The 19,321-nt window shown below is 32.4% G+C and overlaps 1 protein-coding gene and 1 non-coding gene across 2 annotated transcripts in view; both read left to right on the forward strand.

The window, feature by feature from the left end:
- LOC124362702 overlaps positions 1-19,321 on the forward strand; it is a 295,398-nt gene that overhangs the window by 151,471 nt on the left and 124,606 nt on the right. Inside the window, exon 3 of the mRNA XM_046817420.1 lies at positions 6,869-6,947. Coding sequence (XP_046673376.1) covers positions 6,869-6,947 — 79 coding nt within the window. The remainder of the gene's footprint in view (positions 1-6,868; positions 6,948-19,321) is intronic.
- Positions 416-488, forward strand: Trnar-ccu. Its single transcript has one exon. It is a non-coding gene; the product is annotated as a tRNA-Arg (tRNA).

The following is a 19,321-nucleotide window of genomic DNA, read 5'->3' on the forward strand; positions in this document are numbered from 1 at the left end:
TTGAATGCCCGTTGAATGTCGTATAATGATACCGTAAAATATTTCAAAGTTTATCGTTTTATAAAAACGTTCATTACTCACAATCAGTGATAAAACGTGTTTCAACTAATCAAATTAGACACAATCGTTAATGCTTCCTCTCCACGATTTATTAATTACTTTTTAGGATTTTATATTGATGGAATTTGTAATTTGTAGTATTCTCTTGATTTTAATCAATTATTAATTATTAATATATATATATATATATATATATATATATATATATATATATATATTAATTGTCATTCCAAATTAAAATCACTTTATTACTAAAGTGCAGTTACCTAATAAATTAACACTGTAGTAATGACTACATGTATCCGTCACAGCGCCTGAGAGTAGCCAGGTTTGAAAGTTCACACATGGGAGAACAGCCCCTGTGGCCTAATGGATAAGGCATCGGCCTCCTAAGCCGGGGATTGTGGGTTCGAGTCCCACCAGGGGTACATTACATTTTGTACGGGTAACATACATTTACTGTTAGCACTGTGCTGTTTTGTTGAATACACATGTATGTAATATCAATTATATACACGTATGTAATAATAATTAGGTGTATCATTTTAAACATTTATTGAATCTAAAACATTATTTAATTGTAACGTATATTACATTTAACTTTTAACTAAATTAGATTTTAGATTATACTTTTTTAATTTTTACCAAATTAGGCCTTATCCAAACGAAAACTGCTCTAAAGCTATAACTGATTTAGTTATTCCACAATAATTGCACTAGTCATGAAAATAATATAAACAACCTGATAACTTAATTAATAAGCTAAATTGGTATCTATTCATTATTTACAATATAAATTACTACTCTTTGTAGTCCCAAAATAATAATTTTGTGATGAAAGTTCTATTCTTTCAGTTGAATTCTATTTCACTTCTACCTCTCATCTCATATCAAAATGTCAGTAAAAATATATAGTTTTGTTCAAGCAGGCAAGCTTGATATGTGCTTCAAAAATACTGCCGCTAAAAGAACGGATTTGATATTTATTCAAACAGCTGTATTGACTAAGTTGTTAAAAAAAGTTACTATTACAAGGCCTGCAAAAGGCGACACGTGGAAGTGGTTTTGCTCTTGTCCTACTGATTTATTAACAATAGGAAACGCGTAACGCAGATTGTGCTTTTAAGTTCGATCATGTACTGCAGTAGTATAGGACTAAAAATAAGCCATGTACGTTATGGTTCAACAATTACCCGAACTAACAATAATTGATTATTAATAAAATCTTACTTTCAAATATCTTTATGGATCATATGTAAAAACTGTTTACAATAGTAGTATTTTAATATTCCAGCTAACTTTGCACTTTTCAGCCTATTACACCAGTATAGTATTATACTAACCGTTTCACCATGCCACTACAGTCAGAGGTATTTGGAATGTCAACTAAATTGTTGTAAATAAAAACTGTAACTCTGTGCCAGTCTGGTCACTGCTACCAGAAGATGCTACGCAATCTCGTCTGGCACAAAGACAGAACAAACAGCTGGGGACTTTGTCAAAGGGGCAACGGGAGCCGAGATAAGGGTGGCTATCCAATTAACGCCTGCCGTCATGTGATGGGCCCTTCAAGCTAATTCTGTTTGAAGGGTCGCTTGCTTTAAATATACCCTTTAGTCTGTACGCTATAGCTACGATGGTGTTCGATGTTTACACGTCTTCTGGGAAGAAATTCACAAAAAAGTATCTGAGTTATATCTCCTCGTCTAACATATTGGAAAATCATCTTTTTCGGTTCATAGCACATCGAAACATTTATTACAAGATTGAAATATATAAAATATTTTAATTCTTTTGTTTCTGATTACCATCTGTTGACTGAAAATAGATGGTTCTAAACATTGAGGGTGAATTATCTTAAGAATTTGTAATTGTGTAAGCATTGTTTTAAAGCGATGTGAACCGGGAAACCAACCGAGATATTGGTTATGACACTGCCCGCGTATACCTAAGAACTAAAATTGTTGGTACATTGTTGTATCCTATAGTGTATGTACTCAATGTCTTAAATAGGCCACCAGTAAATTTAATTACTTCTTTCGACGTATATACTCAACAATAAATAATCTTTATTAACTTACAAAAACTATATAAATGGTTTTCTGTTATTTTCTATGAAAGAAAACTCATTGAAAAAGAGTACTTCTATAAAACTCATTAATATATTGGAAAATTATTGGACAATTGTGAGTTTTCTTTTATATAAAATAGTTTTTCCAATAAGAAGAGCTCCTTTTTCAATATATTAGGGCTATTCACTAAATGCATTTATAATATTTCTTAAAATATACTATAAATACGTATTTAGGTACAATGGATGTAAACAAATTCTTTCGTAAAATTAGTGCACATTGTTTTGGAATGTTTTGTAAAACTGGAAAATACTTTCGGTAAGAACTAAATTCAAAAACACTTCATAAAATAATGCAGTACTTATAGGCTAAATTATTATAAAGTTGGATTACTTTTAACCATTGAATATTAATTATATGGTGTTAGTAACTTTACATTGGGATGGCGTACTAGTGCGTGAGCATTTTATTGAATAGAGGGTAGGTTTAGCTGTGGGAGGGGAGGGGGAGGTCAGAAGCGTGGGAACGAGCAGAGAGTACAACGTTCCCGCATTAGCGCCGGCAGCCCGGAATACCAAGTCAGAAGAAGTCTAGTCCTCTTACTGTTGGCCAAACATTCTTGTCGATAACTGTATTTGCAGAAGCGTCTTTTCAAAACTCTGTGTTTTCTTTGTAGCAAAACACAAAACAAAAACCAGTGCTTTGGTATATAATTGTTCTTAAAAGTTATACACTGATAGTTTTTGTAGAAAAAGTTATTTCTTCATGATAAGCAAAAGTTTCTGAACTATAAGATTAAAGGTTTTTAATAATATATTTATAATTTTTCAAAATGTCTTAATTTGTTCCTGATAAAGCAAATCGAAGAAAAAAATCAAAAGAATATGTTATTAGTTCTATACATATATGAGGTGTCAAACCGCTGCCTACACTATTTACACAAAATTCATCCGTGTTTTGACATTGTGGCAACCTAATAACTTTATATTATGATGTTTGTAAATGTTAATCTAATTATTAAGGTTTGTGGGTTAAATGAGATAATTCTGGCAACTGTTTTCAAGAATACTTTTTGAATTATTTAAAGTTAGTTTTAGGTAACAGAAGGTTCAAACGAATACATGTAAAAAATGTAATTAAAACTTTATTTAACAGCTAAACAAGTGGGCAGTGATCAATACCCGTGGGAATATTTAGCGTGATTCATTTAGGTTGATCATCCTTGTTTCCAAGGACTAAAGACCTATCAATATTTTATGGATGTGAAAGAATATGATGTACAGGCTGAATTTTTGAGGAAAAGCTATAAATTACTCTAGTTATGGCAGGTTTGTTCGGTTTTTAATTTTTCATTATACAAAAACTTAGTAATGTCCAAAAAATAATTAAAACATACATTGATAGATTATAAAGTAATGTATTAACAATTTTAGCCAAAACATTTTCTTTAAAAAAGTGATGTGCATAATTAGTTTACTCTAATTGTGAGAATGTATTATGTACAAAATTTAAAGAGCTTAAAGTGTAAACTCAAAACGTACAAAGTACAAGAATAATTTTATTGTACATACAACTTAGTAAATACCTACTTCAGAATTCACAAATAAAAGCCCTCAAGGTGGTATAAGCCAAATGAAATGTCTGCTGTGGGGTATTGCTGGCCAATTTGAGAACATTTGCAATTTGTAGCCATGAAAACGTTATTGAGGCAGTTCCACCTCGAGGCCTGGCCCTTAAATGGCGCGGCGGTGTTGAGGCGGTGATAAATATTGCTGAGCCTACGCTACAACACCGCTTACACTTTATAATGCAACCTTAGTGCTTCTATGTGTCTTGTCTTGGTGAGGAATTTAATTTGCAATTCTTCCTCAGACGTTTATTCAACCGTGAAATGTTTCTTGTGAAACCTGTCTTGACACAGGGATAGATAGATGCTTTCTCAAAATGGATTAATGTGAGGTCTTATCTTTTTTACCAACAATTTTACATTTCTTGTTTAATTTTTAACACTTACATGAATCCACTAGGTTACTGTTGTGGACATCAAAATTTCCTTTCGTTCGAGCCGACTGTGGTGAACAAGACTGAGTTATTTCCCGGAGGAACAACATTAAACTCAGACACTTTAACGCTATTAATTTTAGCCGCTAAGCATCAAAGATGTTTGTTTTCTTCAAAAAGCTATACTTCATTGAATTTGAATTACAAACAATAAATTACAAATGGTTTAAGAATTTTTCAATGATAAATAAAAAATATGCATAAATTGTGAAAGCGTTTGGATTCGTATCAATTTTGTCCCATAATTCTAAGACTAAAATAAGGGCGAAGAGTGTAACATTAACATCGAGATCCACCAGTAGAGCTGGTTCATTCTTATGAGTATGCAGGACATGATCACGTTGTTTATTTTTAATCTTCAATATTTTAATGACTCTACAAAAATATTATTTATTTTAAGTGAAAATTAAATTTTTGTTTGTTTTATTTTTTTTGTTGAATAAAATCAATTTTAAGGTTAACAGTTACCTTGTTTCATTTTAATTTTCTTCTTTTCGAACATCACTTGTCTAGCTTTTTGAAAGTTCTGGGATACAACATCCAAGTTAATCCAACTTTTACTGAACTTTTTACTGTGTTGGTAAGATCTAACCTTGTTCTAAGACCTGCTGTGGCAATAATACAACCTCGTCTTCACAAACCGCAATAGCTTGTGTGTCACACACGGCTCACGTGACATACTGTTGAGGGGGTGAGGGGTGTTGGGGGAGGGAAAGTGGAGATGTGACAAGGTGCCACAGTAAACATGTCACAGCCCCTCTAAACAACTGTGGTTACTGCGGTGCGTACCTCACCCCTTTCCTCATACGTTGTTACGCTGATTCAGGTGGTCAAGATTTGAGAACCACGTAGTTTAGTAGCGAATATTTTAAGATACTGGCTTATATTAGGGATGTGCCATTACTTATTGTTGTTTTTCTAAAGGAGGAATGAAATTTGTTCAACGTATAATTTGAAATGATTATATGGTTACGGATATTTATACTGTTATATATTGCAATAATAGAACATTTATCATCTGTCTTCCTCGTCAGGTGTCAAATACACCCAAACACACAGCTTTAACCAGAGACAACCTGTTCTGTTAAACATACACATAAACTAAGAAATGTGTGGTGATGAATGTACATATACTAAATTATACGTTTTATATTTAGCTTACAACATACTCGGTTGTACAGTTTTCTTTGTAGATGATTAACGTTCATAACGTTAACATATGTGTATGTTTCAACTTGTCTTAGTCTTTTGGCACGGAGATGTGATAGATTTCAATCTTCGATACGTAGTGTTCTATATTTGTAATATATAACGATATCAAATGATCGAAGTCCTATCGTTGTTACTTCTTTCGTAAACGATTAAAAGAATCGGGTAATATACGAAATGCAAAAAAAGATTTCTCTAACAGGACTCCGGGTAATTACCATCATAAAGTTACAAAAATAGGAACGTGACGTTTCGAGAACTGATATCTGCTCTCTTCTTTCGGTGTCAATCTTCAGTTAATTCAAATTTTCAAATCTTAAACGTTTAATATAAATTTGTTTAACCGATTAGAAAAGTAAGTGATCGTGACTTCAACCTCTTTAATGTTCTTAACTTAAATGTTCGTATCAGTAAATCTTTTATATTTTTAACCGAATAAGTTATGAATCTCCTTCTACAAAACGTATTTGCTTTGTAATTATTAATTATGCATGTGTGAGTTGTCAGGCCAATGTTATCGAGTTTAAGTATACAGATATTCTCACCCTTTACTGACACGAGTTTCCCATGAACCTGCTATTGAAATGAAATTAATTAATTTTTTTATTTCCTTAACTCGGCTGCCGAATTTAGAGCACCTTGTCATAAAAGTTTCCAAACTCCCTGGAGTGAATATTTCTGTTCTTGAAATCCTATTCAGAACGTATATCAACTTTATATCCTTATTAATTAATAGAGTCTATATCCTTTAGGCCCCTAATGCAAATTCCACACAATACCGCTTCTCTGATCTTATGGGGAGAACTACCTATATTTCCACCAATGTCTTTCTGGTTTACTAATAAAAAATACCCTTAAACTATTAGACCAACAATTTCATGGTTTTCATAACATTTGTGAAAGTTATACAAAGAAAATGTATTATAAAATAAAGAAGACGGGCCTTTAAGAAAATGCAGAGCTGAACTAAGTATATAATTAGTTTTAGTTTCTAATTTGAGTGGCTCTGAGTAGGGGTTTAAAATCAGCGAGTTGAAGAGTCAAATTAAAAGTGCGTCAGTTTACCGGCTTGCAAGGTTTTAATTAAACAGTTTAGTCCTAATTGGCTACAGTAGAAGCGTTCCCTCACTTGCCTCGGTTGCTGATTTTGTGAAGTGAACATCACTTACAAGAACAATGGCAAATGTTTATTTTTCTGCACAGTTTTGATTCAAACTTAAACTCATAATTACTATAGTGTGGAATTCCTTTACATATTCAGTGAGTATATGTTTTTGTGAAGGTCTTATTAGTTAGACTTTTTTTATCAAATCAGATTAAAATGTATGTAAAAACTATACCCCATACACATTAAAGAACAGAAAATAATAAAACTTTAAGTCCAACAAATGTGTTAAGGTATTATGTTTTATGGTCAGTATACTTGTTTTAGTGTGTTATTATATTTATGGTTTAAATTGTTGCAGATGTGAACATGGTTGCGGAGCCGAAACCACACCAAACGGGAAGGAAACGACAAAATGTTGCGAAAACTGGAAACGACTGGTAAGCTGTACTTTCTTCACCGTTCTACGAAACAATAACTGTTTCTATAATTATTTCGGAATGGAATTGATATTAAAATGCAGCTAAAAGTTCATTCAATGCATTCCAGCAGAAATCTTGGTCTCATAGTGGCATCTTAGTGCTAGGGTATCCCTTGCGTACGCGTACCCTTGCGTCAATTGTTTTTGCTGTAAATACTTAAATATATTCATTAAATTGATGAATCGATAAATTTAAGGGAAGCGTTTTAGTTCTTAGAATCACAAGGAGGCCGGTGTCTTGACTATGTTCAAGTTTTTTAGTCAACAACACGTCAAACCGAAGCCTAACGCAACTAAAATCTCGAGACAGCCCCAACTTATGTGAACAAATGGTAAGGTCAATCTGACTGTTATGACGTTTTAATTAGTGCAGTCATTTGAAGCGAAAAATACGGTCTTACCTCCGAATTTTTTTTACTGTGAACCGATTTGCATGAAATTTTGGAATTAGGCTCATCTTACCCTTAACTTCAAAAGTGAAAATTTTCTGAACTCCGCCTATTATTTTTAAGGGGTGTAAACAACCCCTAATCGAAAAATCGACATTGAGCCATTTTATCGCTACAAAACATGTTTAATAGTAAGTGGTGAAATTGTAAAGTGTTTTCTAACACAATTATCTCATATTAAAAATCATTTTCAACCCCTTGAAAATCTTACAACCCTTGCAAACAACCCCTAAATTGAAAAAAATCACAAAAAATACTTTGGTATGACATAAAAAGATGTAAGTATAAAGTAAGTAATATTTTATATTCTCTATTAATAATTATCAAATTTTTAACCCCCTTTCAACCCTTGAAATCTACCTCTTGATAAAAATTTTTTTAAAAATTGTTTTGATAAAATGAAAAGGATTTAAATATTATTCCACACTCTCGAAAATGATTATCATATTCTTAAGCTTTTCTACTCTTAAAAACTACCCCTAAATTAAAACAGTAAATATATATGATTACATATTTCAAAATAATTTAATGTAGAGAAAAAATTGCCATTTATTGGAATAATATATTTACAAATTTTATAAAATTCACTCAAATGTATTAATGTATACATATTAGAAGAACGTTGGGTTATGTATTCATGCCTACGTTTCCAAAATATATGAGCCATATTATGTATATATATATATTACACATTACAATAGTTTTGGATCTCTATTATACTGCGTACTTTCACATTGCTCCAAATATTCACATTCCGAAATTTTCAGTTACTAAGCAGAAAAAAAATATGATAAGTTTTTTGACCATAACTCCTTCAATTTTCATGCTATCACAATTTTAAAAAAAACCCATTTTAAAGGTATTTAAAAGAGCTACAACATCCTTCATTGCAATATATAGTAAAAAACCTTTTTTCTCAAACGGTGAAGGGTTAAAGGGCTTAAGAGAGGCTGTGATTGCGCTGCCACGCGCTCTTTAAACAATCATATTTCCGTCAATTTTTGTTTGACAGAAAAATCTCAAAATCCAAATTGTTTGTCAAATTGTTTGTCAGAAATTATACCTACATTTTTCATCCCTACACTTTTATACGTATATGTCGTCATTTTTTAGATATTACGAAAAAAGGTGTTTTTAAAAAAAAATTTGAATCTTTTTTTAATCGTGACTTTTTGAAAAATATGTGTCCTGAAGCAGCCAAACTGATAAAGTCTATCAAAATCTTCATAATAAAGTAGATTCTAGGCGGAATACGATTAATTTTAATTTTGGTGGAAATGGCACTTATGAAACCCATTGATTTAAAAGAAAAAATATTAGATGCTCCTCTTATTTGCAATACAGCTCACTTATTTTACGTGCAAAAGACTTTTAATAGTGCTCATTTTAAAGCTTATTTCAAGCACTATAAAACTCTTTTTTATTAGAATGCCTAAAATGCATCTGCTCGCCGCTAGATGGCATTGCCCACATCGATTTAAATTTCAGGCAAAAATAAAAAACGGCTTTGATTTTTAATATCTAGCTTAATATTGCACTTAGAGTACTTTATAAAAAACCAAATGGTTCATTTTTGTACCTGCTACAATTGTGTTCTTTATATAATTTTCGATAAAACGTATATTTTTGGAGATATTTGCAAAAAAACCGATGAAAAAACGTGAAAAAAATGCGAATTTTCAATTGCCAATAACTTGAAAAGTATTAGATTTTTCGAAAAAACGTTATAGATGATTTTTTTTGCTTAAAATCAGGCCTTCTATCGATATCCGAGGTTATTTGGAAAAAAGTAAATTCACCCACGAGAATGGGTGGCAAACCACCCCCAGGGTGGTTGCGGAGTTCAAATAATTTTCACTTTTGAAGTTAAGGGTAAGATGAACCTAATTCCAAAAATTTTATGCAATTCGGTTCACAGTTAAAAAAATTCGGAGCAATAATGCTTCAATGACTGCACTAAATTTAGTACCTGCGGATCGAGTATGACACGTCATTGCGAGGCTGTAACAAACAGTTTAAGTTGTTCTAATTGACGATGGTTCTTTTCAGGGTGACTGAACTGATTCAGAAGTAGTCACAACTAAAGGTCTATTCACACACATCAGTTGAGTCACAGTTCCGTCACAGTTCAGTCTCAGTTCAGTCACAGTTCCGTCCGGAATTCGTCAGTCAACTGTCCGTCAGTTGGCTTAAGTCAGTCGTCAGTCACTTTATACAGTGATCTTACAGTCAAGCTTATTTTATCATGAGTGGATTAAATTGGATAATATATAATCACCTCAATGGCTGATTTTACTATAGTAGAGTTAGCTGCAATAGCGATAGCCTTAGATGACGAAGAGATTGAAAATAAGAGAAAAAAAGCGAAGGATATGGGTTCATGATTTATGGAAGAAGAGGGAAAGTCAGGGAGAGTTCATCACGTTATTTAAGGGACTAATGGACGATGAAACTAAGTTCTTGATGATGACCATTTGATGATCGTTATGATCGTAACAAACATTAAAATATAAACTCAACACAGAAATACAACTTTTATATAAAAACGCAGTCCTAATAGCAAACACACCCGTCATGCGACCGTCAGGCGTCCGAACAATCCAAAAATATCGGTGGGAAGAAATCTGAAAATGACTGACGGACGCCGGCAGAGCGACTGATGGACCTGCGCCGGAACTGAGCCGGATGAGTGTAGATAGCGCAATAGGAAATCCATTATAGAATACATTTTTTGACTGTGACGTGACTGATGTGACTGACCTGTGACGCGCCGGAACTGATGTGTGTGAATAGACCTTAAAGAACCATCTATTTTTGGTAACATCACCATAATGCTGAAGTATATCTATATTACATTCCGTTCATTGAATGTAGATGAGGCGATATGCTATAAGCTATATCCGGACGTGTATCGCGATTGGCGGAGAGAGGAGAGGGAAAGCAATCGAGAGAGATGTGAGATCCAATTACAAGTTTGACCACCACTTGTCAACTTGTTAATGTGATCTGACCACGTGACCTGCTGCTCAATGGACTTTGGCTCTGATCTGAATAAACAGTCTGATGACTAATAATGCGCTTGATTCGATCTGATGATAGTGTGACGAACACACGCTCAGTTTATTAATCATTGTTTATCACACGATCTATTGTATACATATGTATTGGTGTTTTCATCTGTATATACCAACTTGGGCTGCCAGGAGAATCATGTTCATGATCATTGTAAAATGTGGATTTCAAAGTTTATTGAAAAGAGGATATAATACTATGGGTAGTAATTATTACCTGATCAAGTAGAGGTGAGAACTTCGATGTCTTAGCTATTTTCTGTTTCAGTTATATGCTATAAAATTACTAGTTCAGCATAGTGCACTAGGGAAATATATTAAATTAGAATATAATTTAGAATGACAGTATTTTTCTCGTGTTTCTTTTTGGATATGTAAATCTAAAGTAGAAAATAAGAGATTTTAGTATGGGAAGAGGTTAGGAAGAGAGCAGCGATGTTTTTTTGCATTGAACTCTCCCCTTCGGTACCTCATAATAAAAATGTTGATAAACTTTAAGACCAATGTTGCGCCAGCATCTTCGATACTATAATTAAAATTTACATATAGCAGTATAATTTCTGCGTCTTGCAGAAATGATGATTGATGACATACAGTTAAATATCAAATGTAATTTTTATATACCATAAGAAAATACTTTCCAAAGGTACAATTTTTGAGAGCAACAAAGGTACATTGTTTGTCCGCACCAATGATACGTTGTTAGTACGCAATAAAACTACATCGTTTCTACGCACCTATGATGCGTTTTTAGTACGCACCAAAGGAAGGTACATGGCTTGGGTCTAGAAAAGATACATTGTATGTACGCACCATGATACGTCGTTAGTACGCACCAAAGGTACATTGTGTCTGAGTACCAAAACTATATTGTATGTACGCACTTATGATACGTCGTTAGTATGCACCAAAATTACGTTGTTTGTACTCAAGACTACATTTTCTCTTGATCTCTTACCATGTTAGACTGTTAGACAAGTAATCCATTATTTACGAACCCAGTACAATTAACAGTCAAGTTTTAATCGTAACATGGTACACGGTAAATAAAAAATGTGTCAACTAGACAAAAAAATAGCTCGATAAAAGCAAGTATTCTGAGATGATGAGATTAATGAAATGTTTACGGAGGAGGCGCCGATGTGCTAAATTGGATGGAAGTGAAAGCAATATTCATCTCTTTACAAATTAACCTCGAGCCGATATCCTAAGAACCACTTAGACTTCATTGCCTGTCCGGGGTGGTTTTGATTGGATTGAATCATGGTTAATTGAGTTCTGGAATAACTTCTTTTCGGTAGATTTCCCAAGAGTTTCTTTATTTCACCTCAAGTTCTCCTTCACCCCCCCCCCCCACACATTACCCTCTATGTTCCGTTTCCGCTGCTGCCTTAGCTTCGCACATCAAGTGATGTATACAATCACTCGCCCAAGAGGGAAAGACAAATTTTATTTTTGTAATTGAATGTTATTAATATTACTATTGTGGACATTTCTACCAAACTTCTCCATTGAATCGATGAACTTCGAATTATTAAACCAGCGAATGTATGAAGTTGAATAATTGTTTTACCCTAATTACTCGTTATTTTATTCTAAACTATTTTTAAATTTTACTCATAATTCATTATAGATATTAGCTTCAGGAGACAGTTTGACGTAGTTATTAGTTTAGGAGACAGTTGGTTTCATTCGATCACAAAAAATAAAAACCTACTACACTAAATGATATTTCACTATAGTCATATAAGAAAAGTGTGCAATTTTGTAACTAGAGACACAATAGACAATAACCTGGAATATTCCGGACTATTAGAATATGATATTTTGTGTAAAGGTATTATGATAAGTGACTGACATTTGTTTTTCAAGAAATATAAATTAAAGAAAATATGAAAGGATAATAGTATTTAGGAAATATGCCATCGTTATATGTTACAAAAAATATGAAACTACTTTTAGAGGATTTAAATCTGCTCATTTCTTGAGGTATTCAAAACTCTAATACATAAACACGTACAAAAAAACATAAAAAGTGCGGCAATGGTCTGCCACTCAAAGATACTCGTACACCTAATACCTGACTGATACACACACACACACATACACCATAAAGACCGGAGAGAATGAATATAAACGGTGTTACTGCACGTACAGGAGCAAGTGCACAACAACACATCGCAGTCACCAGTGAAGGTGAGAGGCTGCCGAGCGAATCCTGAAGCATCTGAAACAAAGAGAACAGGAAGGTAGTGGTCATGAGAGGGAGGGGTAGGGCAGCCACCTCCGACCTTGTGTTTTAGTCCTGTATCTCTATGCCTTGGTGTGTGTGTGTGTGTGTGTGTGTGTGTGTGTGTGTGTGTGTGTGTTGTGTGTGTGTGTGTGTGTGTGTGTGTGTGTGTGTGTGTGTGTGTGTGTGTGTGTGTGTTCAAGTTCAAGTTCAAAAACGTTTATTTTCTTGTAATATAGAAAGACATACATATTCCATGAGTTCTGTTGAAACTCGCGCGGAATAATTTTTGTACTAAAACATACTTAAGAAACAATCAGTTGGCATGTGATTTATGCTATGTAGCTATTCTTCCTATACAACTAACATTATTCACAAATGTTCTTAATTTTATCTTTTTAAAATTGTAATGAGCAATTACAAATAGCATAGTGTAACTATGAACCGCTAATATTACCAATGTTATTCAATATTAAATTTAAATGTAATAGAAAATAAAATAACAATGACCAACTAATAAGAAATTTTAAATATACGAATTATTAAATAAAATAAATAAGTATAAATATTATGTATATAAATAACAATAAAAATATAAATAGAAATTAACAAGAAACAAAATTACTTAAAATTACTTAAAATTCAGGAAATTCCAGCAGGACAATAGGGCTGGATACCGGTATGGGCACACAAACCCGAACACATTTTACCCAATCCCAATTCCTCGGTTACAAATAACAGCGGAAACATAATGAAAGCAACAACAATAAAAAAATACCCAAATAACGACAACAAAACAGCTGAATGAAAACAACAAGTAACTAGAACCAATTAAACATAAAAAATAAAACACATTACCAACGTTATAGTTGTTACCGCAACAGCTACAAAATGTACTGTATATCAAGCAATACTAGAACGGAACAACAAGAAAATAGAATATACATACAAACAATAACTAAAATAGAATATACAAACAATAACTAAAATAGATTATATAAAACAATAACAACAATATAAAATAAATATAAAACAATAACAAAACATGTGAAGCAAAAGGTACTATTAAAAACAGGAAATAAGAAGTATAACAATACTTATACATATAAATTAAATTCCTACTTAATGTCTATACATTAATGCCATCATTTACAAATTGCTTTGCTTTCATTTTAAATTTCGGTTTTACTGTCATAGGTGACACTATTCCCAAACTTCCTTATCATTCCATTGTAAAATCTCCTTCCCCTTATAACAGAACTGTCTACGGCTTATATCTTTAAAAAAAATTATCAAGTTTTAAAGTGAACGTATTTGCAGCTCTCGTCCTTACAGTGAATTCTTTAATCTCGTAGGTACTCAGAAACTTATGAACATGCATTAAACATGACAATGTATATAGTTTTTCGAATGTTAAAATTATTAGTTTGTAAAAATAAGTAAGTTAATCTTTCAGTTTTTTTAATAAAGTATATTGTTCTAAGAGCAAGTCTCTGAGTCATTACAAGAGGCTGCAAAACAGTAGGATACGTACCTCCAAAATGTATAATACCAAATCTTAACGTACTCTCAACCCATGATAAATACAGCTGTTTCAGATGTTCACTCTTCAAGAAATTCCTGATGAAGTAAAGAGAATAATTGATTTTTGTTAGCTTTGACGTCAAATATTTCACATGTTGGTGCCATTTCAACTTATCATCAATATACAAGCCCAAGTATTTAACTGAATCTACAATTTCAATTTTTGAACAAGAACATTTATATAAACACTGATGTCCGTGACACATTAAGTCAAATTCATTTCTCAAATTTTCCTTAGGTATATCAGTGTCGAAAAATTATAACGCACTTAGATTTGGAGTTATTGATTAACAATTTGTTACTAATAAGCCATTGGGAAATTGTTTAATGTCTTCATTTATTTTCATTTTTAGAGAATAACGAATTTGAGGCTGAACATACCAAGGTTAGTATCATCTGCATAAGCAATTATTTCTGAATTTAACTTCATTTCCAATAAGTCATTTATGTACAGGTTAAACAACAATGGTCCCAAAACACCCCCCTGTGCCACCCATAATTTAAGCTCCATTAATGTGTGTGTGTGTGTGTGTGTGTGTGTGTGTGTGTGTGTGTGTGTGTGTGTGTGTGTGTGTGTGTGTGTGTGTGTGTGTGTGTGTGTGTGTGTGTGTGTGTGTGTGTGTGTGTGTGTGTGTGTGTGAATTTTATTGGTCGAGGTTTGATTGATTGTTCAAATCTAGGTTAACTGTAGGTTTATTAGGTAATTCATTTTTAATATTAGTAGCTTAAGCGGCCTACCTTCAACAGAAGGTTGACAGCGATTGGGCTGCTAACTTGCTATATGAGCTGACAATTAATAAAAGCCTCAATTATTATTTGTGCTTGTTTATGAAGTAGGGTGAGGGGAGGTATGTTTGTTTCCACTGGGTGAGAGCGTAGATTTAAATTCTATAAACGTAGTGTTAAATCTTTTTAACATATAACGATGGAACATCTCCGAAATCGTATGTTTCTATTAAATTGTCCATCTCCTATAACAAACTTAAACAAATAAAAGAATACATAAGTAATATAACTGAACTTAACTGTCCCAAAAATATTTTTAAGAATTAAAATGTAAAAAATATAAATTATACCAAATATTAAAAGCCATTGCACGACGGTTAGAATTAGATACAGTTAAATTTTAATTCATAAAAATTAACTTTATAACATAAAATAATGTACTGTTTTAAAAATATATTCAAAACAACGTTTACTCGGGACCCAACAACTCAAATGTAAAGCCTTTTACTGTGACTGAAATTTGGAATATAATTACGTGCAGAGTTTCAAAGAGCAGGTGCCATATCAAGCTGACGTCATAGTTGATACCGACTTGATGACGTAATCAAGCACAACTGTGCTTCGTGATTGATTAGAGCACGGTTATACAGCTGGGACAGGGTCAGCTGACTGTCTTCATTAGTAACAAAATGTTGGAAGACAGGCTTCATAATCACCTGAACTTCGCTTATTAAGATTGTCAATATTCAGTTTTTATAAAGCCATCAACTACAAAATCATGTAATGATATCAATTTGGCTTGATAACAATATGTGCCGATGATATGCACAGTAAACATGTTTTCAAATAATTTTTTAGATGATTCAGATTTAAAAGGATGAATACGCAACATATATTCTGGAAGAAAACAATTGATCTCTTAGAGTGTTAAAATAAAACTTTTTCTCATATAAACAAAATATCTTAAGATATTTTGGTTTAATTAAAGTTTTTAATTAATAATACTTAAACATATCCATTATATGCGGTATAAGAAATGAGGTTCTAAAACTAAATCATAATGTTAAAAATTAGTGGTAAAATATTTAATATGATCCAGTGTAAACGATATTTGGTCGAACTAATTTTCTAAATATTTATTTGAAAACCGATAAAATATCTTGTGAATACATACTACGTGACCTATTAAAAATATAAATTATACTGATCCATTGATTTATACAAACTGGTTATAACAGTCCTTACTTTGCTAATTTTTAAACTGTTTAAGTTTGAGAAATGAACCTCAGTTTAATTTTCGTGGACAAATATAAACTACCTACTTCTTGTACTACGCATAGTTACTATTTTCAAAAATTATCCTTCAGATTTAATATAACAACACAGGATGTAATGTAAGAATTTCTTTTTTCTACTGTTCCATACTGTATATAGAAGTCGAAACGTTTAAAGAATAATTCTTTAAATAACCCTTATGAGCTCGTTATATTGTTTAATAGCTCAAATAGGATTAGCTACATTGTAATGGATGCTATAAACTATCTTGAACTCTGGACTGTGCAATCGGTTTATAATTAGGTGCAGGACTATTTATAATCACAAGTTTATAAGTGACTTTATTAACATAATTATTATGTCTGGAGCTTGTGGTAGAATATTCGAACATTGCATCCTCTCTATCATGACTGTTCACTGAGTGCACACAGTGTAGGGTGAAAATGCGAATAAAATATATAGGGTACATACACACCCATAAAGTGATTTGCACATCATATTGTGTGACATATTTGTGTGATTGCACAATAATGTTGTGACAATATTTATTTCTAGTTTATTTATTTTCATTAAACTCTGAAAAATGAAATAAGTTTGTTCTTGCCCATTATATGTAATTTCTGATAGCTTGGTTGATCTGTTATGATTAGTCTTTTATGAACTTCTTGCGTAATTCATATGAATGAGGTACTACAATTCTTATATGTAATCTGTAGCTTGCATTAAAACATCTATATTTAACTACATAAATATATTTTAAAATATTATCGACTAAAAAGGTTATACTGATTTGTTTATTATACAAAAGTAATTATTTTTGATCGTTGTCATGGATTTGTCCACTTTTGCCACTATTAGACTGCATAGATTATACTTTTCTAGTACTATATGTTATGTAATAATTTTATTTTTTCCTCTGGAATATCACAAAATATTAGTGTAACCCGCTGACAAGTTGTAACTTAGCGGAGCCAAATACATGTATGATTAGTGAATAAATGAATTCTATTCAAAATTCTGTACGCATTAAAATTACTTATATGCCCAAAAAATTAACTTTGACGAATATTAAAAACATTTTGTCCTTTGTTCGTGATTTAGTTGTAAGATTATAATATTAAGTTGTTTAAAACAACAAATCAACGTTAATTATTGTAAAATGTAATGAAGTTGACAATTCTATTAACCTGTTTAATTGCATATGAGAACATTGGATGATGTAGGATTAAATGAAATAGAAAGTAGAAGGAAGACAGAATAAGATATACAAGGTGTTTGAAAAGTCTGGGTACGGCTTAATATTTTACAAACCATAGCAGATAACATCTATAAACTTTGCACAGTGTCATATGGCTATGTAAACTATTTTTCCTTGCTATTACATTATGCGCTGCCATTTCTGACTGGATCGTCGTATTCTGATGCGGTAGGCGGCGTTTCACTCTAATATAATTAAAATTTCATAATTTTGCTAAATAAAAAAAAGTCAGTGATAACACATCGGTTAGTAGAGTGAAACGCCGCCTACCGCATCAGAATACGACGATCCAGTCAGAAATGGCAGCGCATAATGTACTTCACAATGTGTACCTAAAACAACCCGCCATTTCTGATTGGATAAACCTTTTGAGATGCGGTTTGTGGCATTCAACTGTACTACTAAGTGAGCTCTTTCAAATGAGGTATCACTCGACCCATGCTCTAATTTAAGATTTCCATGTTTTCCTCTGTGGGCCGTCCCCCCATGGTTGGAATGTCATGGTAATAGTAAGAAAAAAATAGTTTACATAGCCATATGACACTGTGCAAAGTTCATAGATGTTATCTGCTATGGTTTGTAAAATATTAAGTCGTACCCAGACTTTTCAAACACCTTGTATATATCTTAGGTATTTTTAAACCTAATTTAGCACATGTAACTTAAGTTTATTATAAAATAATGTACAACAGTTGAATGTATATTTATTTACGAAATTCTATTTCGATACATTGTAACTTTATTTAATTTTGGGGTTTTCTAGAGCTGCGTTTTGTTGCAACGGTGTATTTTGTACTTGGCTGCATTAAATTGTACGATTTAACGTATTGGTTTAACTGAGCATAATGTACTGTTAAAGGTTGATATATGTAAGCTCATGTTACAAACTGGTGACAATCTGTTAAAAATTAACGAGAAAATACCTTAAGGCAAAGGGGAGAGGGTGACTGTAAGTTAGTACATGTAGCCTACACGATGGAATACTCCCAGCATAAATACATGATTCAGCCATTATACCAAGTATAACTTATCTGGTTATCAACTAGTTCAGTTGATAAAGCAAGGTTTAATTTTTTTTCCAACACATTTTCACTCAAACTTTTAGAACCTTCATACAAGACCATTTAGAGATTTACAAGACTCCTTGGCTCTACCACTAAAGTCATCTAATTTGGTCTGCGAAATTTTCAAAAATAGTTGTGCACCAACCAAAATTACTTTGGAAATAACCATCTGTAAAACCTGAAGTATATTGCAGACCGAACAATAAGAGGAAAAATGAACGAAATCAAACCCATCGAAATCAAAACAACAATTCTTTCTCCATCTTTCTGCCGGACATTGACTAGTGCAACGTTGAGAATTACAGTTACTCATGCAGATATCTTTTTATATAATATCATCTCACTCTGCAATTTATCTTCTTACACAGGCTATTTAATTTGTTAGTATTTTATATATAAAACAATTTTAAATAAACATATTGGGTTTTTAACTAACTTTGATGAGTGTAACAATAATACTTTGACAGTATCACCTGATACGTAACGCAAATAGATAACAGCTGATGTAAGCCACAAATCTCAGCCGTGGAGGGTATTTACAACCTTCAGTAGCCATAAAGTGGTACATGTGTATACCTACCTCCCTGAGCCACAGTGTCAACGTTCCTTGTCTGTGGTGTTCCTTTTGTTGGATATCCATCATATCATATAAGCTATTTTATTTATTTCACAAAGA

This window comes from Homalodisca vitripennis, chromosome 1 (assembly GCF_021130785.1).
Source record: "Homalodisca vitripennis isolate AUS2020 chromosome 1, UT_GWSS_2.1, whole genome shotgun sequence".
Lineage (NCBI taxonomy): Eukaryota > Metazoa > Arthropoda > Insecta > Hemiptera > Cicadellidae > Homalodisca > Homalodisca vitripennis.